General features: G+C 52.9%; 3 protein-coding genes across 8 annotated transcripts in view; 2 read left to right on the plus strand and 1 right to left on the minus strand.

The window, feature by feature from the left end:
* Positions 1–4,292, plus strand: part of Prss57 (serine protease 57) — a 5,506-nt gene extending 1,214 nt beyond the window's left edge. The window contains 8 exon segments of the mRNA XM_008837259.2: positions 285–338; positions 1,083–1,112; positions 1,115–1,206; positions 2,034–2,162; positions 3,157–3,234; positions 3,236–3,356; positions 3,359–3,410; positions 4,109–4,292. Of these exon segments, the coding sequence (XP_008835481.2) occupies positions 285–338; positions 1,083–1,112; positions 1,115–1,206; positions 2,034–2,162; positions 3,157–3,234; positions 3,236–3,356; positions 3,359–3,410; positions 4,109–4,292 (740 nt within the window).
* A 3,257-nt stretch (positions 4,293–7,549) lies between these two features.
* Fstl3 (follistatin like 3) lies at positions 7,550–12,784 on the minus strand. 2 transcript variants are annotated; one of them, XM_029565478.1, is made up of 6 exons: positions 12,632–12,784; positions 11,322–11,507; positions 9,714–9,800; positions 9,236–9,451; positions 8,341–8,568; positions 7,550–8,236 (listed from the first exon to the last, which is right to left on the minus strand). In XM_029565478.1, exons 1-6 carry the CDS (start codon positions 12,726–12,728, stop codon positions 8,178–8,180), a joined length of 873 nt encoding a protein of 290 aa, XP_029421338.1. In that variant the 5' UTR covers positions 12,729–12,784; the 3' UTR covers positions 7,550–8,177. The 2 variants fall into 2 exon arrangements, with proteins under 2 accessions (XP_029421338.1, XP_008835426.1); XM_008837204.3 differs by lacking the exon at positions 9,714–9,800.
* Positions 12,785–24,609: 11,825 nt separating this feature from the next.
* The window catches only part of Rnf126 (ring finger protein 126), a 7,487-nt gene continuing 7,377 nt past the window's right edge, over positions 24,610–24,719 (plus strand). For 2 of the 5 annotated variants that reach the window (XM_008837206.3, XM_008837209.3), the window contains exon 1: positions 24,610–24,719. The gene's annotated coding sequence lies outside the window, so the exon portion shown is untranslated. The other 3 variants (XM_008837205.3, XM_029565479.1, XM_008837207.3) reach the window with 3 other exon arrangements.

Here is a 24,719-nt window from a genome sequence, read left to right on the forward strand (position 1 = left end):
GAAGGAAGGAAGGAAGGAAGGAAGGAAGGAAGGAAGGAAGGAAGGAAAGAAAGAAAACGCTAGATCAACAAAGACAGGGCGATGCAGGACCCTGGACTTACAGAGCACTCAGCTTCTCGGATCCTGACCATCATCTGCAGGAACCAGGGACAGTTCAATCCCCATCCCTTTCCCAAAAGTTCCTGTCCAGCTCCCCACCGCAGACCACAGCCCAATTCCTGCCATTCACCCGCAGATCTTGCTTAAAGAGATGTCTTCCACAGCCATGGGGTTGCGAGCCTGAGGCCATCTGCTGCTGACTGTGGCTGCTGCTCTGACCCTGCGCATGAGGCTGTCTGGTGAGACTCCCAAATGCCTCCAGACCCTAACCTCAGTAGTCACTCTGGGTGAAGCATGTTGGGATTAAAGGTGTGCACCATCACACCCAGCCCCAATTCTTAATTTTTTAAATTACATTTTGATTGATTGATTGAGTAATGATTGATTGATTGATTGATTAATTAATTGATTGATTGGTTGGTTGATTTTTTGGGGGTGGCACATGTGTGGAAGGTCACAGGACAACTTGTGGTAGTTGTTCTCTCCTTCCACCATATGGGTCCCAGGAACAGGAATTGAGCTCAGTTGTCCTTTACCCCCTGAGCCATCTTATGAGCCCAAGGGTTCCACTGTTTTTTCTCTCTCTCTCTCCCTCTCTCTCTTTCCTGGAGGCAGGGTTTTATGTAGCCCAGGCTGGCTCCAACTCACTATGTAGCCAAAGATGACCCTGAATTCCATATCCTCCTGCCTCTACCCGCTGAGTGATGGGATGACAGATATGCCACCATGTCCATGTCTGGTTTATGTGGTGTTGGGGATGAACTCAGGGTCTCGCACATGCTAGATGAGCGCTCTACCCACCGAGCTTCAAGCACTCTACCCACTGAGCCACAAGACTCTCCACTGAGCCCCAACCCACAGCCCTCCCAATCGCTAATTTTGCTTCTGCCTCCTCTGCCCAGCCTGCACCCTTGTTCTGTGGGAGAGCTGCCTCATTGGCCCATCCCCTGCCCTGGTACCTCACACAGCTGCCCCTGTGCCAGGTTGCTGCGGAGCCCAGATTGTTGGGGGCCACAGGTGAAGCCACACTCCAGGACCTACATGGTCTCTGTGAGCTTTGAGGGCCAACACCAGTGCACAGACTTCCTGCTCTGTACTGGCTGGGTGGTGTCTCACTGACAGGTGAGATGCAGCAGTCACCAAGGGTCAAACTCCAGACAAGCAGGGAGTTAGTTTGTGGTAGGCGGACCAAGTCCACTCTCAGTACTACTGCGGATAATCAAATATAATAATCACTATCACCTTCATTTGAAGCATTTAATTTTTGATTATAACTAATATGCCAGGTATGGTGGCACAGGCCTATAATCCCAGCTACCCAAGACGGTTGAATCAGAAAGATGGAAATTTCAAGGTCATCTCTCAGGCTGTAGATGGGGACCCTGACTCAAAAAATAGAAAGGAAAAATAGTTATGGGAGTACTGCTCAGGGACAGAGATCCTGCCTAGAATCCCCCAATGAGGGGCTGGGGGCATGGCTCAGGGGTAGAGTGACAGCCCAGACTCTCCCAGTAAGGGGCCCAGGGGGTGACTCAGGGGAGGAACCCCTGCCTAGTGTATTAAGGCTTTGTTTAATCTTCAGTATGGCAAAATAATAACATGCTATCCTGGAATGAGAATTATAGCATGATTGTACTGCATTAATTCAAAGTTTTTTTGTTTGTTTGTTTGTTTGGTGTTTTTGTGACAAGGTCTCCTTGTAGCCCCAGCTGGCCTGGAACTCACTATGTAGACCAGGCCTGCCTTGAACTCACAGAGATCTGCCTGCTGGGACTAAAGGCTTATGCTGCCAAGCGCAGCTCAAAGTATTTTCATGACTATTCTGATTACTAGGACTAGAGGCTGAATGAGGCCGCTGGGGGGGTGGCAGGAAGTTGGAGATGGTAGGGGCTGCATGAATACCCTGCTGATCTCTACCTCTCATCTCCCTATAGGGACACCTCCACTGGGCCCATGCATTGCCAGTCCTGGAGCCCACGAGGCAGGTGTTTGGCATTGGGGCCATCATCCTGCATCCCAATTACCAACCTGACACACACACCAGTGACCTCTGCCTCCTGAGGGTAAGCTGGGCTGACTTCTGAGCTCATTTGTTTAATTTTCTTGGGTGTTGGGGTTGAGCACAGGCCCTTGTTATGCCCCAGGCCCCTCAATTCTGTTTGAAAAAATGCCTGGAGGGACCGGGAACCCCTGAACCCTGTCACGTCTGTCTTCTGCCCAGAGCCTTGCATGGCTCCCAGCTCTGTCCAGAGTCCCAGAATCAAGCCTGGGCACCCCTGGGTCATGCTCCTCAAGGGTGGGACACAGTGTTGCCCACAGTGATTCTCAGATGCCCCACATCCCCAGGGACAGCAGGATTCAGGAGCAGCAGGTTCTTAGCAGAAGAAATGAGGGAGATAAGAGTTTTAGCATCTGGAGCCTGGGGGTGACATCTCAATGGCCAGAGTCCCCTCCAAGGCCACCTGGTCTCCTGCCTAGGTGGAGAGCTTGAGGCTGAAGAAAATGGAGAGACTGAAGGCGAGGAAGCTAGGAAACTGAGACGGAGCTGCAGCCAGGCATATAAGTCTCAAACCTGGGCTGGGTCTTTCTTTCTACACTATCCAGCTGAGTGACAGGGGAAGCCACACAGGCATAAGTGACCACCCCTCACCTAACAGGGGTCACAGCTTGCAAAACTGGTGCATGGGGCTCCCCAGGAGCTGCCCCCTGCACTGGGGAGTCTGGAGGGCACACCTGAACACCTGGAGAACCCCCAGGGGTTTGGAATGGAAAGTCCAGAGCCTTCGCCCCAAGAATGGTAGAAGTCATGGAGGGCAAAGAAGCAAAGGGAACAATGGGCAGCTGAGAGATGGGGCTGAGAAGTCAGAGTCCTGGTCCACAATGGAGCTGCCTGGTGGGCAGGGGAAAAGGGAACAAAGCTTGCATCAGAGTGGATCACAGCTGCCACTGATTCTTGACAGTGACCATGCTCAGGGGCTTCAGGGGGCATACTGAGGCCAGAATGGTCTGAGCAGCAAAGGGGGAGCAGTGGGTCTCAATCCAGCATTCTCCTCACAGCTGAATGGCTCTGCAGTCCTGGCTCCTGCTGTGAATCTGGTATGGCTGCCACCAAGAGGTGCCACACCACTCTTGGCCAGGATGCAGGGCCGGTTGAAGTTTTGTGTCTGACTTGGAGGAGCCTCCCCCAGGGCTGATGGAGACTGAAGTGCGTGTGCTGGATCTTGCTGCCTGCAACAGCTCCTGGCAGGGTCAGCTGAACACAGCCTGCTTTGTACCCACAGTAGGGACTACCTGTGGAGAGGTTTCTGTTCAATTAAGATTTCACACCATAACTGGGGAAACTGAGGCAAGCAAAGGGGGATTGGAGTTGGACAGGGGGTTCCTTGGGAACTGAGCCCCACTAGTGTTGGAGCAGCTGCAATAATTGAGGCCCAGGAAGGTTGGAGTGGTTGAGAGACACACAGGATTTTTTATGCTCAGCTGTGCAGGCTGCACAGTGCACAAAAATGCCCTGGGCAGAAACAAGACAGCTTGGACAACGCTCCTAAAATCTGATTCTGTACAGCAAGTTGGAGTTTTAGTTGGTTGGTTTTTTTTGTTTGTTTGTTTGGTCTTTTTTGAGTGTCTACCTGTAGCCTCAGCTGGCCTGGAACTGGATATGCACACAGGCTGGCCTTGAACTCAGAGATCCACCTGCCTCTGCCTCCAGAGTGCTGGAATTAAAAATGTGTGCCACCACACCCGGCTAGGTTGGAGGGTTTTTAAATTTTTATTTAATGTGTACTAGTGTTGTGCCTGCATGCATATATGTGCATCCATGTGTGCAGTGCCTGCAGAGGTCAAAAGAGGGCGACAAATCCCTTGGAACTGGACTTTCAGACACCAGGTGGAGAGACGTTCAGGGGTTGCTGCCCAGGGATGCACGTTGTGTACTGCACAGTGACCACAATCTTATAGGAGGAGAAACAGGTTTCCTAAGACCAATACCTAACCTCATCTCTCCACTGCAGGTAGATTTTGGGGGCCCCCTAGTCTGTGGGAGCCGGGCCCATGACCTGGTCTCTTTTTTGGGCTTCTGATATGGTGCTTCCAGGACTCTGGATGTCTACACACAAGTGTCTGCCTTCGTGGCATGGATCTGGGGTGTGGTTTGGGGCCACTCCTCCCCACCATCTGTGGGGATGTCCAGTTAGAGCCACTTGAACTTCATCTCATCCACTCCAATCTGGAATATTCAATGGTTGGGGTTCAGAACCCTAGGAACTTGGGGTATGGAGTGCAGACATCCATCTCAAACTGAATGGCCTAATTGAAGGCAGGAACATATGAACTAAGCAGTTAAGCAGATACATGGATGAAGGCTTGATGTGCCATCAACTCCAGGACCCCCACCCCACACACAGCCCACAGAGTTACCCTGTCTGCCAAGACTCTTTCACAGCCCCTACACACCCTCTCCAGCACAAACTGGGCTTGTCCATGCCCACCTCACAGTCCCCACTCTGAGTGGCCCCCTGGCTTTTGTACCTGATGTTCCCCTGTCATCGAATGTCCACTAACCCCACTAAGGAAAACAGGCTGGGGGAACAAAAAATGGTGTCACCTCTCCCTGGAATCCCAAACTGGGTCTTCAGTAAGGTGCACTCAGATTTTGTTTTGTTTTTTGTTTAATATTTTATTTATTTATTTTTTGGTCTTTTTGAGACAGGGTCTCCCTGTAGCCCCAGCTGTCCTGGAACTTACTATGTAGAACAGGCTAGCCTTGCCTGCCTCTGCCTCCCAAGTGCTGGGATTAAAGGCATGCACCATGCCTGGACTTTATTTATTATTTTTATTTTATGTGTTATGAACGTATATTGCCTGCATGTATGTGAGTGCACCCATGTCGTGCAATGCCGCGGAGGTCAGAAGAGGGCTTTGGATTCCCCTAGAACTGGAGTTAAGGATGGTTCATAGCCACCATGTGCGTGCTGGGAATCAAACCCGGGTCCTCTGTAAGAGCAGTCAGTGCTCTTAACTGCTGAGCCATCTCTCCAGCCCTGTTGGTTTTTCGTTTGTTTGTTTTTTTCTTTTCTTTTTTGGTCTTTTTGAGACAGGGTCTCCCTGTAGCCCCAGATGACCTGGAACTAGCTATATGGTATATAGACCAAGTTAGCCTTGAACTCACAGAGCCTGCTTCTGCCTCCTGAGTGCTGGGGTTAAAGGTGTGTGCCACCTCAACTGGCTTAAGGTGGACTCAGTTTTTAATAATTTTTAAAAATTGTTTTGACTTGGTACTGGCATGTTGGCTCAGTGGTTAAGAGCACTAACTCCTCTTCCAGAGGACCTGGGTTCAATTTCCAGCACCCACATGGTGGCTAACAACCATCTGGAACTCGTTTTAGGGGATCTGATGCCCTCTTGTGACCTCCATAGGCATTGCAGGCAATACACTTGCATGCATAAAATTAATAGAATAAATATTTAAAAATTATTTTGATGCTGGGCATGGTGGTACACGCCTTTAATCCCAGCACTCCAGAGCCAGAGGCAGACGGATCTCTTGTGAGTTCAAGGCCAGCCTGGTCTACACAGTGAGTTCCAGGACAGCTGGGGCTACAGGGAGACCCTGTCTCAAAAAGACATATATATATATATATTGACTTATTTGGGGTTTTTTTCGGTGTCTCAAAGACAGGGTCTCCCTGTAGCCCCAGCTGTCCTGGAACTCACTGTGTAGACCAGGCTGGCCTTGAACAAAAAACAGGCTGGCCTTGAACTCACAGAGATCCGCCTGCCTCTGCCTCCTGAGTGCTGGGATTAAAGGCGTGTACCACCATGCCCAGAGACTTATTTTTTTTTTTAATTTTATGTGTATGAATCCTTACCTGCATGTATGTAAGTGCACCCATGTCATGCAATGTCCAAGTAGACCAGAAGAGGGTGTCGGATCTCCTGGAACTGGAGTTACAGATGGTTGTTAGCCATCATGTGGGTGCTGAGAACAGAATCTCCCTGTAGCCCCAGCTGGTCTGGAACTAGCTATGTAGCCCAGGCTGGCCTCAATCTCACAAAGATCTGCCTGCCTCTGCCTCAGAAGTGCTGGGATTAAAGTTTGCCCACCACAGTAGGCCCTGATATCTTAACAAACTGTGGTTCCCCTTTTCTGAACTCCTCCCCTGAGCCACTGACCAGTTTCATTTTAAAGCCATCTTGTCCCCATCCTTCTGGCAATGCTCAAAGACCCACTTCCTCTCCCTCACCTGCCTCCATCCCTTCCCAGGGTCCCATGCACATGTGAAGTGTCTTGCTAGAAGCTTCCAGGACCCCAGCACTACCCTAGTCCCCAGACTCAGAGAGAGGAGGGATACCCAGGTGGTTTTCATCAGTCTTTATTTCTTTGCTGAGGCAGAAATCCAGGGTGGGAGAGGCTGCCATGTGGGGTCTCTGAGGGACACCCCCCCAACCCCCCCACCCAGCTGAGGACACTTTTCTGGATTTTATAGGTAAGGCACTGTTGGGGACCAGAGTATGCCGGGAAAGACCTCTTGAAAAATACTTGTCCCTAAATTGGGGGGCTGGGCCTTCTTTTTAATTTTTTTGTTTTGTTTGCTTTGTTTGGTCTTTTTTTGAGACAGGGTCTCCCTGTAGCCCCAGCTGTCCTGGAACTCATTAGGTAGACCAGCTGGCCTGGAACTCACAGAGATCCACCTGCCTCTGCCTCCACCATGCCTGGCTTAATTCTTTTTATTTTTTTGGTCTTTTTGAGACAGGGTTTCCCTATAGTTCCAGCTAGCCTGGAACTTGCTATGTAGACCAGGCTGACCTCAAACTCCCAGAAATCACCTGCCTCTGCCTCCCAAGTGCTGGGATTAAAGGTGTGCGCCACCATGCCCAGCTCTGGCTTAATATTTTTTTTAAGAGACAGGGTTTCAGGCCAGCTGGAGCTATAGGGAGACCCTGTCTCAAAAAGGTGAGAGATGCCTGGTGTGGTGGAGCAAGCCTTTAATTCCAGCACTCAGGAGGCAGAGGCAGGCGGATCTCTGTGAGTTCGTTCAAGGCCAGTCTGGTCTACATAGTGAGTTCCAGGACAGCTGGGGCTACAGGGAGACCCTGTCTTAAAAAGACTAAAAAAAGGGGGGGAGAGGAGAGGAGAGGAGAGGGGAGAGGAGAGAGAGGGAGAGGAGAGAGAGAGAGAGAGAGAGAGAGAGAGAGAGAGAGAGAGAGACTGGGTCTCATGTAGCCCAGACTGCCCTCAAACTCATTACACAGCCAGGATAACCTTGAACTCCTGATCCTCCTGCCTCCACCTCCCATGTGCTGCGATGACAGGCCTGTGACACTGCACCTGGTTTATGTGGTGCTGGGGATGAAAACCCAGGGCTTCATGCATATTAGGTGAATTTACTCACTGAGCTATAAGCACTGTACCCACTGAGCTACAACCCTAGCCTTTTGGTTTTTTGGAAGGCACAAGTGGGCAATTTTGAGTGACAGCTGTCACAGCTGCAGCTGGGCTTGTAGATGAGGCAGGCTAGCTGGGTAAAGACCACCACAGGGGTCCCCTGAACAGGGCAGCAGGCGCTAGAGATGATTCCAAGGTGCTCTGAGGACAGGGAGTCCTGCAGTCCACAAGCCACCCTAAGCTTGGGAGTCAACCAGGGTTCAAGGTGCCACCCTAAGAGGATGGAACAGGGAGGGACCCAGTGCTGCTCTTAGCTGGTACTGCCTGACCCTGATCTGAGGCCAGGCAGTGGAGGTGGACATCCCCAGAGCAATGAATGACTGTGCCCAGACTCATCTGCAGGCCCATCCTCACCTCTGCTCTGAAAGCAGGTGATGAATGAGCTCAGGGAGTCTTCACTGAGCTGTCCTGGGCCAGCAGGTGTGTGGGGTGCAGGGGACTAACCTGGTCCCCACTACCTGGCCATCACACACTGGCCCTTACAAAATCTTCCAGGATGTCCTCAGGGCCCTGAGGGAATCCCCGAGTGGTCTTGGGCCATGTTTGGGGAGTGTCCAAGTGACATAAATTAGACTCTTCTGTGATAATAAATAAAATAGGGTCGGCCTCCAACGCCAGGGCCACGGGCTGCCGCTCACAGGAAGTTTTCCTCTTCCTCAGAGGATGTGGCCTCTGGTGACACCTCGGGGACACCTGTGGGGATGGCGGAGGAGGTGAGCTGCGGAACCCTGTGAGGCCTGGGGAGAGAGGGTGTGCTGCGTGGCCCCTACTGGGGCACGGGGGACCCCGTGTCTCACCGATGCAGCTACCCGGGTGGCGCACCCCGATGGAGCGGCCCAGGAAGCAGGTGGCCCGGCGGAGGTGACACGAGGAGATGTAGGTGACGTTGTTGTTGCCGCAGAGCTCCCGGCCCGGGCTGGAGGGCAGTGGGCAGGGCGCTGCACGACACACCACGCAATGCGCGCTGCCCGTCTGGTCCACGACGCAGGACTGTGGGCGAGGGCACACCACGTTTGCGCAGGACTCTGTTGGCCGGACAGAGGAGGGTCAGGGAAGCTGGGGAGTCCAGCTACCGGGACAAGGTTCCACCTGAAAACCCCGCCCCCGGGCAGCAGGCCCCGCCCAGCTCTACCAAGCCCCGGCTGGTGCCCCTGCGCACGGCCCCGCCGCGGTCCCGCCCCTTGGCTTAGTAGCCGTCCGGGACCCTGAGGTCTGAAGCGGGTCCCAAGACACTGGCTTCTGCCTCAGTGCCGCGAACCGACTGCAGGTCTGCGTAGCCTCGCCCCGTGACTCCAGCCCTCCATGACCTGCCTCAGGCTGGACACCGACAACCAGGACCCGCCCTTCCCAAGCCTCCTGTGGCTCCGTTCTTCTCGGTCCGACCTCTTTCTAAGCCCTGCCCAGCCCCCGTCCTGGCCCCGCCCCCGTCCTGCCTCAGACAGACCCCGCCCACCCAGGGGGCCCCGCCCTTCCAGGCCCCTCTCTGTCATGCCTCAGGCCCCGCTCCGGTCCTGCCTCACCCTGGGCCCCGCCAACCCAGGTCCCGCCCTGTGGCCCCGCCCCTCTCTGGCCTGTCTCTTGCTGAGCACCGCCCACCCCAGGCCCGGCCTCTCTTTGTCCTGCCTCAGGCCCCGCCCCTCAGGGTCCTGCCTCTCCTCAGGACCCGCCCTGTCTAAGGCCCCCGACTCTTACTCTGGCAGCGGCCGGGGTACATGATGTGCAGGTCCGGCTGTCCACGGCATCGCGCGGTGCGCAGTTCGCACTCATCCCGGTAGGTGGCGCCGTCGGAACCGCAGACCTGCAATCCTGTGGGCAGCCCCGTGCAGTCGGGTGCGCACTCGCAGCGCGGGCGGCCCCCCAACATGCGGCAGGCCTTGCCTGGAGCGCACTCCACTCCATCACAAGAATCTGTGGGTACAGGACATACGCATGGGTTCTCCACGTGCCAGCCCACCTGTGCACCTGGCCGGGGTCATCTGTCATCCCACTTCCCGGACCTCCCCAAGGAGGTGTGGGGAAGGGGTTCACCCTGCAAAACTCCATTCTCGGGTGGGGAAACTGAGGCCAGGCTGGAAGAAGCCTTGTGCTTGGGGTCTCCACTGCGCCCCTCCCCCTTTTTATTTCGTTCTGCTCTCATGTAGCCCAGATTGGCTTCAAGCTCCATATTTACCCAGGACTGGCCTTGAACTCCCGATCCGCCTGCCTCTACTTCCCAAGTGCTGAGGACTGCAGATCTGTGCCCACCACGCTTGGCTACCTGTTAATATATTCCTTAACCACCATTTGACAGCCTGGGAAACTGAGGCCTGGATACAGCTGAGCACAAAGGGAACCAGGCGCACCCTAGCCTGGGAACTCCAGGTTGCATCCCAGGATGAGCATCCCTTCCTCTCCTGGTTCTGTTTCTTGTGGAACACTCTGGCCTCACTTTCCCTGTGTGTAAAAGTGGCTATGGAGGAACTGGAGAGAAGGCTCAGCAGTTAAGAACACTGACTGTTCTTGCAGAAGACCTGGATTCAAATCCAAGCACCCACATGGCAGCTAACAACTGTCTGTAACTCCAGTCTCAGGGGATCCGATTGCCTCTTCTGTCCTCCGTGGGCACTGCACGACAAGGGTGCACTTACTTACACGCAGGCATAACATTCATACACATAAAATAAAAATTTTTTTTTAAAAAAAAGTGGCTATGGGCTGGGCGTGCCTTTAATCCCAGTACTCGGGAGGCAGAGGCAGGGGGATCTCTGTGAGTTCCAGGCCAGCCTGGTCTACATAGTGAGTTCCAGGACAGCTGGGGCTACAGGGAGACCCTCTCTCAAAAAAGACCAAAAAAAAAAAAAGGCTATGGAGACTAGCCAACTAGCTATGGAGACTAGCCAACTAACTAGTTGGGTCAACTAGCATTCTTGAGAACAGAGGCACAGCCCCACCCCCCCCCACCCCCCACCTCGTGGCGGCACCTGAACATCCCCACACAGCCTGCCCACATACACATCTGGAAACTTCCTCTAGCTGGCCTCTTGAGGGACTGAATTCCTGTCCCCAGGGTGAGGTTGGGGAGGACAGTGCTGGGCCACCTCATGGGCCCAGAGCTTTTTCAAATGTGTCCTCTTTCCAGAAGCTAGGGATGGGGTCTGGAGGAGAGGCACAGGGGAATGAGTTTGGGACCACCCAGCCAGGCTGGGCCGAGGTTAATCAGGGCTCAGAAGCCAGCTGGGCTCCCAGACTTGGCCTTCTCTGTCATCCCACCTCATCCTTGCTGACCTGCCTGACTATCCCTATGGGCTCTACCCAGAAAACTCCTAGCCAGCTTGCAATACCCCAGATCTAATGCCCACTTCCTCCAAGCTGGGAACTTTCTCATCCTTTCAGGCTCAGCATTGACCACACGGGGGGAGGGAGCTCCAGTCAACTTGTCCTTAAAGATAGAGGGTATCTGAACTGTCACTGTGTGCCCAGTGACGGATGGGTGGCATTGCTCAGAACTAAACCCAGGTACCCCAAGTGCATTAAGTAGAATTGTTGGGGCTCAGAGCCCAGGTATGCATAGTGGGGGCAGCCACCTGGGTGTCCTCAGTAAGTTCTCTACCAGCAAGGTACAGTGCAGGTAAGGGTGATGAACCCAGGGGGTTCCCCAGAGCCTCCTCAAGCCTGACTAGCTAAATCCTGAGTCCCAGGGTGTCCCCAACTGACCCCTCTCTGAGGCTAGGGTCCTCTCTCCAGCCTCATGTCCACTCCTGGGTCTCATTGCAGCCTGAGCCCAACCCTGGGTCCTCACCTTTGCATGGGAAACAGTGGACAAGCCCCAAAAGACCCAGCAGGTTGATTTTGTTCCCTGGGTGGGTGAAGTTGGACCAGGCTCTGTCGATGTGGCCAGATGCACAGCACTCCTCCCTGCTGACATCCATCCTCAACACCAGACTGCAAGTGGCCTCTTGGCCCCGCTGGAGCCAGCATACGCCACCTATGTCCAAGATGAGGAGGAGGATGACTCTAGACCCTGGTCTCTACCTGTATGATATTCTTGCAGCAAACTCCTAAGCAATCCCCAGAACCCCAAGTCTAATGCCCCCCCTTTCAGATCTAGTACCACAGATGCCCTGTCCCCTTGCCCAGGAAGAAGGCACAGAAAGCCACACAGTTATGGCCCTGGCTTGGCTCCCCTTAGCCGCACCCCAGTGCTGCACCACCAGCTCCCACCCGGCCCCTGGGCCTGGGAACTGGCACTCAGCCCAGTCAGCCCTGTCAAATGCCAGGCACTCAGCATGTGAGGGTCCGTGGGCCTGCAGTGGCTTCCAGCCTCTGCCCTCTGTCTAGACAGTGCCCAGGGCAACCGAGCCCCCGGCCTGCAGCCCCCCCTCGCCTGACCCGCTCTTACTCACTCCAACTGGGAAACATTCCCTCAGGGTGAGCTCACTCTCCCTTGGGACGGGGACCGGGACTCGGGCTTAGGGGAGGGGGCTTGGCTCCCCTCAGAGGCCGGTGGGTGGTGCGGGGTGGGGGCTGGGTACACCGAGTACCCGACTTCCTTCACCCTTAAATGGGGACAGCCTGTATCTCCCATGTTAGAACTCTGCCGAGCTCAGGAAACCCTGTGGAATGCCTTCCAGAGACTGGGCCGCAGCACCTCAGCACCCACTTTACAGAATAGGAAACTGAGGCTGGAGCCCGCTCAGCCAGTTGCAGGTTTGTTTCCAACATGGGCTCTTAGTCTTGGGGATGCCCTCCACTCAGTATTTTTGGGTTTAACCACCCAGCGATGCCTCCTTGGGATTAGAGGAGACACCTACAATGTCCTGTCAGCACCAGAGTATGCCTTTACAAAGTTCGTGACCCCGAGCCTCAGTTTACCCATCCTGAAAACGGGAATAGAAAAAGTACCCAAAAGATTGGGTGTTCTGTGGGCTCAGTAGAAAGCAGGTAAACAGTAAGCGCTCAATAAATGTCAGTTCTCTTTGGAGACTGGAGGTGGGAAGCCCCTTGCACCCGCCCACCCAGCCTAAGTGCACTGGGAAAAATCCCCCTGCCCCATTCCGCAAGCCACGTGGGTGGCCCTCCTGCCCGCCCCTTCCGGCCAACCCCACTCACCCGGTGCGAGGTCCCCCGAGTCCACCACGGTGCCCACGAAGCCCACCGCCCAGACCAGGGTCCCCCAAGGCAGCGGCCACAGCGCCCCGGGACGCATGATGAGTGCGGAGCAAGACTGGTTCTTAGCCAGCAGCTGGCGGCACGGCCTATAAAAGGCCAAGCGGGCGGGGCGCGGCAGGCGGGGCGGGGCGGGACAGACGTGTCCCCGAGGCGCAGGGCCTGCGCGGGGGTGGCCAGCGGGGGCAGGCCCGGTCCCATCCGGAGCCAGACAGTTGCCTGGGAAGAGGGGTCCACTGCCGGGTCAGGTTACTAGCTGTGACGCTGGGGGCATGCTCTTGGGAGATGGCCCAGGTGGACACATCCAGGTGAGCCCAGGCAGACATGTCCAGGTGACCCAAGAAGACACATCCCAGTGTCCAGGGCGTACACGGTCCAGGCATCATGAGTGGACATGTACAGGGGACCCTGAGTACATTTGGAGATCTTTGGGGCTCCAGTGAAGGGGCTCACCTGGGGGTGTGTCCACAGGTCTCTGCTGGGCACCAAATTGGGGTTGCCACCTAGTCTCTTGGGCCCCCAGTCTGCCTCTCACATGGACAAGACCTGGAACCTTTGCAGAAAGGATCCCCAAACTGCCCAACAGGGTCTGTTGTTTTGAGACTCACACCTATCATCCCAGCACTACAATGAACAGGAGGATGTCTGAGTGTTCCAGGATAGGAGCAGAGTGAGACCCTGTCTCAAAATACAAATTAAAGCCAGGCATGGTGACACTGGCCTTTGATACCAGCAGAGGCAGGCAGAGCTGTGTGTGAAAGGCCTGTCTACATGATGAGACATCTCAGAAAACAAAAATAAAACAAGTAAAACCAATGAACAAAAAATTAAAGCTGTAGCTATAACTTAGAGAGTAGAGTGCTTGTATCTCAGTGGGTAGAGTGCTTGTAGCACAGAAGGTAGGATGTCTGTAGTTCAGTGGTTAGAGTGCTTGTCGCTCAGAGGACAGGGTGTTTGCAGTTCAGTGGTTAGAGTGCTTGTAGCTCAGCAAGTAGAGGACCTACAGCTCTGTGGGTAGAGTGCTTATAGCTCAATGAGTAGAGCTTGCAGTTCAGTAAATAGAGTGCTTATAGCTTAGTGCTTGTAGCTCATCTAGAATGCACAAGGCCCTGGGTTCCATCCCAAGCACCACATAAATCAGGTGTGGTGTCTCATGCCTGTCATCCCAGCAATTGGGAGGTGGAGGCAGGAAGATCAGGAGTTAGAGGTCATCCTCGGCTACATGAGTTTGAGGCCAGCCTGGTCTACACAGTACTGTATCTGAAAAAGGAAAATAAAACATCAGGTCTTAGGAGATGGCTCAGTAGTAAGAGTAAACATGCTGAGCAAACATGAAGACCCGAGTTTAAATCTCCAGCACCCACTTAAGCCAGTGTGGGAGCAAGAGGCCAGTGTTGTTGGGGTGGAGAGAGACAGGAGGATTGCTTGGGCCAGTCTGGCTTGAAGTCCAGTGAGACTCTGTGTTCAATGGAATAAGGCAGAGTGGGATAGAGTAGGACACTCATTGGGTAAAGGGGTTTGGTGCCAAGCCTGACAACCTGAATTTGAGCCCCAGGAGCCACATAGGAGAAGGTTGTCTTGGTGTCATCTTCCTGATGTCAGAAGAGTCCTCTGACCTCTGCACCTGTGCTATACCATATGCACACTCACACACAAAATAAATGTTCAAACAAAAAAAGAGGGTTTTCTTCTCTAAGATAGAACATCTGGCTTCTAAGAACACGCAACCTGTCTGCCATGGTGCAGTGCACTCCCACAGTTCATGAGGGTGACACCGCATGGGACTGGGTTTTCTACTAGGGCCTTGTTATGAGGATCTTGGGGGCACTGTTTCCTGAGCCCAACCCCTCATCTTACATGCATCCCACACCCCTTCAGGTGGCCCATTTCCCTTTCTCAGTCACAAGTAAAGCTTCGGGCAGATTCACAGACTGGACGAAGCTGGCTGAGGCGTTGGTTCACTGCTCTAGTATGGGAGGCGGGATGCTGACCTGCCTCTGGTCCCTGCATCTCCCACAGATGCTCCTGGGTCGGGGTGGGGCTGGGGACCCTGTGTTCTCACAGAGAGCATGTGGTGGGGGATGAACAGTGTCGACTTTGGCCATGGCCTGACCCCTGCATGCTGGGCTGCTCTGGCCTTGGCCTGGTGAATCAAAGGGCCATTGTGTGGTTGGCGTGGGTTCAAGGCCCCTCTCTGGGCCACCTCCCACATACTGGGGAACCCAGGAGCTCCCAAGGGACACCCTGGTGCAACTGTCACCTCCCTGTTTGGCTGTGTCTCTCACCACAGCTCTGCAAGTCCAGTGTCCCTGTGTCCCCAGCTCGGGCAGCCACCCCATGATTACCGTTCAACTCCCCAGGCTTCCCTGTCACCAAGACCTGAGGGGAACACAGGAAACGACAGACCCATGTCCCCCTGCAGGGGTGGAGTTTTGGCAGCTGGAGGATGAGGCTGTTTGAAGGTGGCCTGAGGAGGTTGAGGCTGACTCACAAGGGATTTGTGTGTGCACGCTCCTGTGTGCTGGGAACCAGAGAGGCCCATAGCCAATTGCTGTTCACATTATTTTTATTAATTAATTTTTTGAGACAGGGTCTTGTTGTAGCTCCACCTGGCCTGGAACTCACTATGTAGTCTAGGCTGTCTGAACTCACAAAGATCTACCTGCCTCTGTCTCCTGGGTGTTGGGATTAAAGGCATGTGCCACCACACCCAGCTTTTTTTTGTGTGTGTCTTTTTGAGACAGGGTCTCCTTGCAGCCCCAGCTGTCCTGGAACTCAGGCTGGCCTTGAACTCATAGAGATTCTCCTGCCTCTGCCTCCCGAGTGCTGGGATTAAAGGGCATACACCACCATGCCTGGCTTTTTTTTTTTTTTTTTTTTTGATACAGGAATTTGTGTAGCCCCAGCTAGCCTAAATTCACTATGTAGCCCAGGCTGGCCTTAAACTCATGACAATTCTCCTACCTCAGCCTCCTGAGCACTGGGATGATAGGTGTGCACCAACACATCGAGTTTGACACACAAATACTGAAACTCTGCACAAAGTACTTTGCTGGAGACTGGGAAGGCAGCTGGCTCAGTAGGTAAAGTACTTGCCAAACAACTAAGATGACCTGAGCTCAAATCCCCAGCATCCATGTAAAAGGTAGGCATGACAGAGCACACTTGCAATCCCAGTTGGGAACTGGGGATAGGATGACTTTGTGAGCTCCCAGCAAATAAGGTGGACGGCTCCTGAGGAACAAAACCTGAGCTTGTCTTCTGGTTCTCATGTGCACGCGCAGAGCCTCTCATTTTACATTTATTTAGTGTGTGGGCCATGTGTCATGTATGTGTATGGAGGTCAGAGGATAACTCTCAGAGTTAGTTCTCCCACCATGTTGGTCCTGTGGATCAAACTCAGGTCACATTTGGTAGCAAGCCCCTTCACCCACTGAACCATCTTGCCAGCTCAATTTATTTTTTGAAGATTTATTTTTATTTTTAATTATGTGTGTGAGGGGGTTATGTATACATAAGAGCAGGTGTCTTCAGGCCGGGGACATTCGATCCTCTGGAATGGAGATACAGCTGATTGTGAGTTGCCTGATGTGGGTGCTGGGAACTGAACCTGGTCTTCTGCAAGACCAGCCAGTGCTCTTAACCACTGAGTCATCTCTCCAGCCCCCAATTTATTTTGAGACAGGGTCTCACTCTGTAGCCCTGGCTGGCCTGGAACTCACTATATAAACTAGGTTGTCCTCAGTCTTGCAGAGATCTGCCTGCCTCTGCCTCCCAAGTGTTGAGGTTAAAGGTACGTGCAATGGCACCCAGCTTTGGCCATCTTATTTTTTTTTAATTTATGTATTTTTATTTTATGTATGTGTTTTGCCTGTATGTATGTATGGCACCACGGAGACCAGAAGTGCCTGTCAGATCCCCTGGAACTGGAGTTACAGATGGTTGTTAGCCATCCTGTGGGTGCTGGGAACTGAACCCAGTCCTCTGAAAAAGCAGCCAGTGCTCCCAACTGCTGAGGCATCTCTCCAGCCCCCACTACCTTATTTTTTGAGACAGGGTTTCTTACTGAACTTGGAGCTCGATGATTCATCTAAATTGGCTGTCCATCAAGCCCCAGGTAACCTCCTGTCCCAGAGCTGAGATTCTATCCTCACATAGAGCTTTTTACTTGGGTGTTGGGGATCCAAATTCAAATCTTCATGCTTACGTGACAACCACCTTACCAGAGGTACATTCCCCCCAGCCCTCCTTTGCTGTTTTTGTTTTTGAGACAGGGTTTTTGGTTTGTTTTTTTTTGTTTTGTTTGTTGTTTTGTTTTTTGAGATAAGGTCTGGCCCTGTTTTGCAGGCTGTCTTGGGATTCTAGACCCTTCTACCTCAGTCTCCCTAGGGCTGGGTTCTAGGCCAGCTCCAGTCTGTTGAGGTGAGAAAGCCAGAACGTTTGTGCTTTGAGGATGAAACCGAGAGATTTAAATCTGGAAGGCAAGACAGAGGGGTCTAGCTGTCTGGTCCCTGACCCAGAACCTGGGAAACTGTCTTTTTTTGGCTAGGGACCACGCTAGGGTCCTTCTGTACCTTTCTGTACCACGCTAGGGACCTTCAAAGGCCTGGAGGTAATAAAGCACACTTGACAGTCCAGAACTTGGAAGGCTGAGACAGGAGGATGACAAATTCCAGGACAGCCTGGTCTGCATAGCCAGACCCTGACTCGAAAAACAATAAGGAAAAAATTGGGCTGGGCATGGTGACCCACGCCTTTCCCAGCAAGATTTTAGTAAGACCCTGCTTCAGTCAATCAATTTTAATTATTTATTTTTCATCATGTACGTGTGTGTGTGTGTCTCTCTCTCTCTCTCTCTCTGTGTGTGTGTGTGTATGTGTGTGTGTGTGTGTGTGTGTGTGTGTGTTTGTGTGTATGGGTATAGGTGCCTGTGGGGGATCAGAAGAAGGTATCAAATCCCCAGAGCTGGAGCTGGAGTTATAGGCAGTTGTGAGCCACTCAACATGGGTGCTAGGAATTGAACTCAGGTCCTCTGGAAGAGCAGCAAGTGCCATCTCCTTGCCTAGTAAATATAGATGATGATAGATAGATAGATAGATAGATAGATAGATAGATAGATAGATAGATAGATAGATAGATAGATAGGTAGGTAGGTAGATAGATAGATAGATAGATAGATAGATAGATAGATAGATAGAGATAGAGATAAAGTGATAAAAAATTCAAATAGAAACAGGGTCTCCCTGTAGCCCCAACTGGCCTGGAACTCACTATGTAGACCAGGCTGGTCTTAATCTTACTAAGATCCTCCTGCCTCTGCCTCTTGAGAACTGGGATTGAAGATGTGCACCACCACACCTGGCCCTATAATTTTTTTAAAAACCCAACAAACTGGGTCTTGGCTATAGCTCAGTCAGTAGAACACTTGCCCAGCATGCACAAAGCCCTGGGTCCATCTCTGCACTGCATAAACCCGTTGGCACAGGCCTATCATCCCAGCTGTCAGGAGGCTGAGGCAGGAGGGTCAGAAGTTCAAGGTCATCCTTGGCCATATAGTGTGTTCAAAGGCAGACTGAGTTGCTTAAGGACCTGGTCTCAATTTTTTTTAATTTGAGAAAGGGGCTGGAGAGATGGCTCAGCAGTTAAGAGCACTGACTGCTCTTGCAGAGGACCCGGGTTCGATTCCCAGCACCAACATGGCAGCTACAAACTGTCCTTAACTCCAGTTCCAGGAGAATCCAAAGCCTTCTTCTGACCTTCATGGCATTGCACTCACATACATGCAGGCAATACACTCATACACATAAAATAAAAATAAAATATTTTTTAAAAAATTTGGCTGGAAAAAAAAAATTTGGCTGGGCGTGGTGGCACATGCCTTTAATCCCAACACCCAGGAGGCAGAGGCAGGCAGATCTCTGAGAGTTCGAGGACAGCCTAGTCTCCATAGCGAATCCAGGCCAGCTAGGGCTACAGGGAGACCTGTCTCAAAAACACACACACACAAAAAAAAAAAATTTGAGAGGGACTGTAGAGATGACTCTGTGGTTAAGAGTACTGACTGGCTGCTCTTCCAGAGGACCCGGGTTTGGTTCCCAGCAGCCACATGGTAGCTAACAATCATCCATAACTCCAGTTTCAGGGGATCCAACACCCTCTTCTGACCTCCGCAGGCATACAACATGGGTGCACTTACATACATGCAGGCAATAGACTCATACACATAAATATAAAATACTTTTAAAATATTGGGTGGGCGTGGTGGCGCATGCCTTTAATCCCAGCACTTGGGAGGCAGAGGCAGGCAGATCTCTATGAGTTCAAGGCCAACCAGGTCTTGAGTTCCAGGCCAGCTGGGGCTATAGAGAGACCCTGTCCCAAAAAGACCAAAAAAAAAATTTTTTTTAATATATTTGAGGACCAGCCAGGTGTGGTGGCACACACCTTTAATCCTAGCACTCGAAAGGCAGAGGCAGGCAGATCTCTGTGAGATCGAGGCCAGCCTGGTCTCCATAGCAAATTCCAGGACAGTCGTGGCAACAAGGAGACCTTGTCTCAAAAAGACAAAAAAAAAAAAAATTTGAGCACCATGTGTGGAAGTGTGGGTCCTGGCCCCTCCTCAGTGATGTGGCAGGAATCCCCGATCTGGTCTGAGACTACGAGATTACATTTTCCTTTAGAAATCACCTGTGTTTCTGTTGCTGTGACTGAACAGTGGGCATCCAGGTCCCATGGGGCGAACCTAAGAGGCAGCCTGAACTCTGGCTGATGGACGGCCATCTGTCATGTGCTGGGCTAGAAGACTGTACACACAGCTTCAGATAGCCCCTGCCAGGATCCAGAAGGCAGCCAGACAGGAGAGATACAGTGCCCAAAGGGCAGTGATCCACTGTGGCACCTGAACTCCTGGACCCAGACACACCTGAAACACCTTCCCAGTAAGCTGAACCCTGTTTAAGGTGAATTTTTGCTGCTAGCCTCTGACAGAACTAACTTCTGAAAGCACTGGTTTGCATTTTAGGCCAATGAAGGACATTAAAGGGCCCAAGAGAGTGGGTTTTTCAGAGTGGTGTGTGATGTGGGTATGAGCACTCAAGGACCTCCAGTCTGTGAATGAGAACTTGAAGCTTCCCCCTGCAGGAACAAGGCTAGTAAAAGTGATGCTCTGAGATGGCTCAGAGGTTAAGAGCACTAGCTGCTCTTGCAGAGGACCTAGGTTCAATTCCCAACAGCCCATGGTGGCTAACAACCATCCATAACTCCAGTTCCAGGGGATCCAACACCTTCTTCTGATCTCTGAGGGCACTGCATGACACAGGTGCACTTATACACATGTAGGCTACACACACATATAATTTTTTTTAATTTTATTTATTATTTTTATTTTATGTGTATGCACAGCTAAGCTCCAGCTCCATCCCACAGCAACTTTTCCACGAGGTCCCCACCCTGCCCAAATACTCTTCTTCCTGACAGTTTTTGCAGCTATCAGGAAACCATCTCTGTCACAGAATGCAGATCCCACCCTCAATGACAGAGGTGACTCCTGATTGACTAAAATGGGTCTCGGTGTTATCAATCATCCCTCTTCCTTGCTACAGATACAGCACAGCCACATGACATGGAGGATGGATGGGCCACAGAGAGTGGAGCATCTAGCATGTTCTGTGTGTACAGGGCCTGCAGAATCACAAGTACAAGCTAAAGGGTCTGGAGAGATGGCTCAGTGGTTATAGCTATTGGCTGTTCTTGCAGAAGACTTGGGTTTGAATCCCAGCACCCATATTGTGGCTAAAACAACTGCCCGTAACTCAAGCTCCAGGGGATCCAATGTAGCTCTTCTGTCCTCCGATGGCACTTGCTTAATTATCACATGTACTTTTATGTGTATGCGTGTATTGCCTGCATGTAGGTAAGTGCACCCATGTCATGCAGTGCCCGCAGAGGACAGAAGAGGTTGTCAGATCCCCTGGAACCGGAGTTACGGAGAGTTGTTAGAAATCCCAGCACTCAGGGAGCAGAGGCAGGTGGATCTCTGTGTGTTGGAGGCCAGCCTAGACTACATAGCAAGTTCCAGGACAGCCAGGGTTACATGGAGACCCTGTCTGAAAACAACAAAAATAATTTTAATTACTTTTATTATTAATGTGCCTGTACTTGGATGTTTGAAAATCAAAGGACAACTTTTGGGAGTCTATTTCCCAACACCCCCTTTTTCTTGAGACATGCCCTGTAGCCCCCAGCTGGCCTGGAACGCACTATATAGACAGGCTGGCCTTTAACTCACAAAGATGCACCTGCCTCTGCCTCTCCAGGGCTGTGATTAAAGGCCTGCACCACCACCATGCCCAGCATGGGAGTCTATTTTCTCTTTCCACCATAAGAGTTCTGGGTATATGCCAGGCATGGTGGTGCATGCCTTTAATCCCAGCACTCGGGAGGCTGAGGCAGGAGGATCTCTGTGAGTTTGAGGTCAGCCTGGTCTACATAGTGAGTTCCAGGCGAGCTGGGGCTATTGGGAGACCCTGTCTCAAAAAAGACAAAAAAAAAAAAAAAAAAACAGTTCTGGGTATTGGGGCTGGAAAGATGACTCAGCAGTTAAGAGCACTGGTTGTTCTTTCAGAGAACCCGGGTTCTGTTCCCAGCACCCACATACCCACATGGCTGCTAACAACTGTTCCTAATTTCAATTCCAGGGAATCTGACATTCTGACCTCTGTGGGCATTTCATGACACAGGTGCACTTACACACATGCAAGCAATACATTCATACACATAAAATTAAAAAAAAAATTAAAAAACTTAAGAGTTCTGTGTATTGAATTCAAGACATCCATCAGGCTTAGCAGCAAGTTCCTTAACCCACTGAGCCCCCCACCCCCAGCCCCAAGTTTGGAATCTTTGTTTATCTAGCACTGGGAATTGAATCCAGAATATCCACAAGCTGTGCATGGAGCCATAATCCCAGCCCCTCACTGGGGATTCTAGGCTGTCACTCTACCCCTGAGCCAAGCCCCCAGCCCCACTGGGGATTCTAGGCTGTCACTCTACCCTGAGCCACGCCCCCAGCCCCTCACTGGGGGATTCCAGGCTGTCACTCTACCCCTGAGCCAAGCCCCCAGCCCCTCACTGGGGGATTCAAGACTGTCACTCTACCCCTGAGCCACTGAGCCACACCCCAGAGTGAGGGATTCTAAGCTTGTCACTCTACCCTAAGCCATGTCCCCAGCCCCTCACTGGGGATTCTAGGCTGTCATTCTACTCCTGAGCCATGCCTCCAGCACCTCACTGGGGGATTCTAGGCTGTCACTCTACCTCTGAGCCATGCACCCAGACCCTCACTGGGGGATGATTCTAGGCTGTCACTCTACCTCTGAGAGCCATGCACCCAGCTCTCTTCTTTTTGAGACAGGGTCTCCCTGTAGCTCCAGTTCTCCTGGAACTCACTTGTAGATCTCTGTGGAACTCCCAGAGATCCACCTGCCTCTGCCTCCCAAGTGCTGGGATTAAAGGCATGCGCCACCACACCCGGCGCTCTCTTCACTTTTTATTTTGAAACAGGATTTCATCAAATTGCCCTTGTGATTCCCCTGCATCAACTAACCCAGTGGCTGGGATGACTTGTCCCCATTAACTAGACAGGAGCCTACAGAGCTCACATGGAAGGCAGCTGCCTGCTCAGTGTGGAGACAATTGAAGCCAGAGTCTGAGGAGAGCTGGGGGAGGAAGGAGAGCACATTTCCAGATGTGGCCTCTCAAGAGCCCCTGGTCCTTCTGGGAATGACACACCATCACCTAGGGTAGACAGGCTTAGGGAGAAAATGTCTTTCTTCAAATGACAGCAACAATATAATCACCTGGTTACCAATGGAACCCTGGAGGCCACAGCACCTCAAGGCGACAGGTGTAGAGGAATGGAACTCCCAGGAGGCAAGCTCTTTTGTGGCTCAGAGAGGTCAAAGTGTCTTTCCCAGGGTCACACTGCAGTGGGTGGCATGGTGGGAGTTGAACCCAGGCCCACCGGCGCTGAGGTCTTTTAACAAGTACCTGGTGGAGGGTAACTCAAATAAATGTTGATATAAACGGATCCTGGAGCTGCTTCAAGTCACTGACCACCAGGCTTGGCTCTAGAGGTAACTAGTTCCCAGTTGATGGAGCCCTGGCGCCCTCCGGTGGTTAGCGTAGGAATTCTGGGCCAGTAGTCACGTCGAATGCCCCCTCCCTGCAGGAAGCCCAACTCCAACCAACTCTTATTCACTCCGCATGCCCTGGGTCCAGTGCCCTCTTCTCACCTCCCCCAGCCCTTCTGGTATCCAGGTCACTCTAGGGTCCCATCCTGTCACTCAGCCCCACGGGGCTGGGCTGTTTGTGGGCATCCTATATTGGATCTGCTATACTATTGGTGCTCAATAAATATTGAATGAGTAAGGAAATAAATACAGAAACTAACGTCAGAAACATTCTGGGCCTGGGCTGGGAGATGACACAGGCCTGTGTATATGCAGGGGGTATACCGAGATACCAGCTGCCGTGCAGGCTAGGCTAGGCTAGAGGGCCCTCCTTCTCCCAGGGAATAGATCCCGTCAGCGTATGTGCCACAAATGTTTCTGGGACGCCTGGTGTATACCGCTCATACACAATACTTCCTTCGGCTGGCTTTACTGTTTATCTGGTGCAGGTAAGGGTGTGGAGAGGGGAGCTCTAGAGACTTATAGACACGAGAAAGAAAGCTGCGGGGTCTGGGGACCGTGCATCGGAGGGCCACAGCCAGTGCGAACGAGTATCTGCAGGTGAGCGCCCATGAGGGCGATGGACAGCGGTAGAAGAGGGACAGGGTGGCCAGAAAGAGAAGGCTCCGCACCTCGGCCTCCTGGGTCCAGAGATGGTCCCGCCCCCGAGGGCAGTTGCCAAAGAGACCAGGTCCCACCCCCTTTCAGGTGACGCCCCTCCACCAACTTTGCCACAAAGCAATGATTTTCGCCAGCTCCACCTCCGATCCTGGTTGCCAAGGAGACGGGCCCACTCCCCAGCTCCTTGCCGGCTTTCAGGCTGAGACACTGTCCCATCCTGGTTGCTAAGGAGACAGCTCCGCCCCAAGCCGACCACGCTCACAGTTCCACCGCCCACAGCATCACAGCCTGGTTGCTAAGGAGACGGCCCCGCCCCCCGAGACCACGCCCCCAGCCCCTCCTATGCCCTCAGACCTGTCTAGCAGCGCAATCTGGTTGCTAAGGAAACGGCTCCGCTAACAGGCCCGCTTCACGCAGACGTTCAGGACCCATATCGGAATTCCTAGGCCGCCACCAGGCTTGACCCCACCTCCGCTCATGGGTAGCACGGAAACTCGGCCCCTCCTCGTGCAGCGTCAGTCTTGGACCCTACATCCTTCCACTGTGAGCCGCTACTGGCCCCGCCCCTTAGGTTATCCTCCTCTAGAGTCGTTCCCCTTCTAGCTCCCCTCCCCCTCACGTCCCCGCCTCCTTTCCTGGTTGCCAAGGAGACTAGACCCACCCTTCTAAGAAAGGCACCGCCCCCCGACCAACTGCGCGGCCCTAGTCTTATCTCTACCTCCTTTTGTGGTTGCCAAGGATAGTCGGCTCCGCCTTCTACGGTATAGGTCCCGCCCCCTGGACCTCTCTTCCCTCTCAGTCACCCACTTTCCCACCTTAGTTCCTGGTTGCCGAGGCGATTCGGCCCCGCCCCTCTGAAGAAGGCTGTTCCCTGAACCTCCCCTCTGTCTTCAGGCCTGGCCCTGCCTCCGTTCCTGGTGGCCAAGATTTGTCCGGCACCTCCCAGAAAGGCCCCGCCCCTCGGCCTGGAGCCCCGATTTCCTGCAGTTCCTACTTTGTCCTCGGACGGCCACCGTCCTCTGTGCGCAGCCCACCGCTCAGCACGCTGCTCGCGTAGTTTCGCGCGCCCCACGCTTGCCGTGCGTGCCGTGCGTGCCATGCGTATGCGTGCGCGGGCGCGTCGGCCGGCGAGGGAGCAGCAAACGGCCGGCGGCGGGCGCCGCGCGGGGGGCGGGCGGCGC

This window comes from Nannospalax galili, unplaced genomic scaffold, assembly GCF_000622305.1.
Source record: "Nannospalax galili isolate Female #2095 unplaced genomic scaffold, S.galili_v1.0 scaffold77, whole genome shotgun sequence".
Classification (NCBI taxonomy): Eukaryota; Metazoa; Chordata; class Mammalia; order Rodentia; family Spalacidae; genus Nannospalax; species Nannospalax galili.

Excerpts from the sequence above, each read along its gene's own strand:
- Fstl3 (XM_029565478.1), bottom strand. The coding sequence starts at position 12,728 with ATGCGTCCCGGGGCGCTGTGGCCGCTGCCTTGGGGGACCCTGGTCTGG. Across the intron at positions 9,801-11,321 it reads CCACTGTTTCCCATGCAAAG|GTAGCCAAGCGTGGTGGGCA; the intron begins GTGAGGACCCAG and ends ATATATTAACAG. Across the intron at positions 8,569-9,235 it reads GTACCCCGGCCGCTGCCAGA|AGTCCTGCGCAAACGTGGTG; the intron begins GTAAGAGTCGGG and ends TCCGGCCAACAG.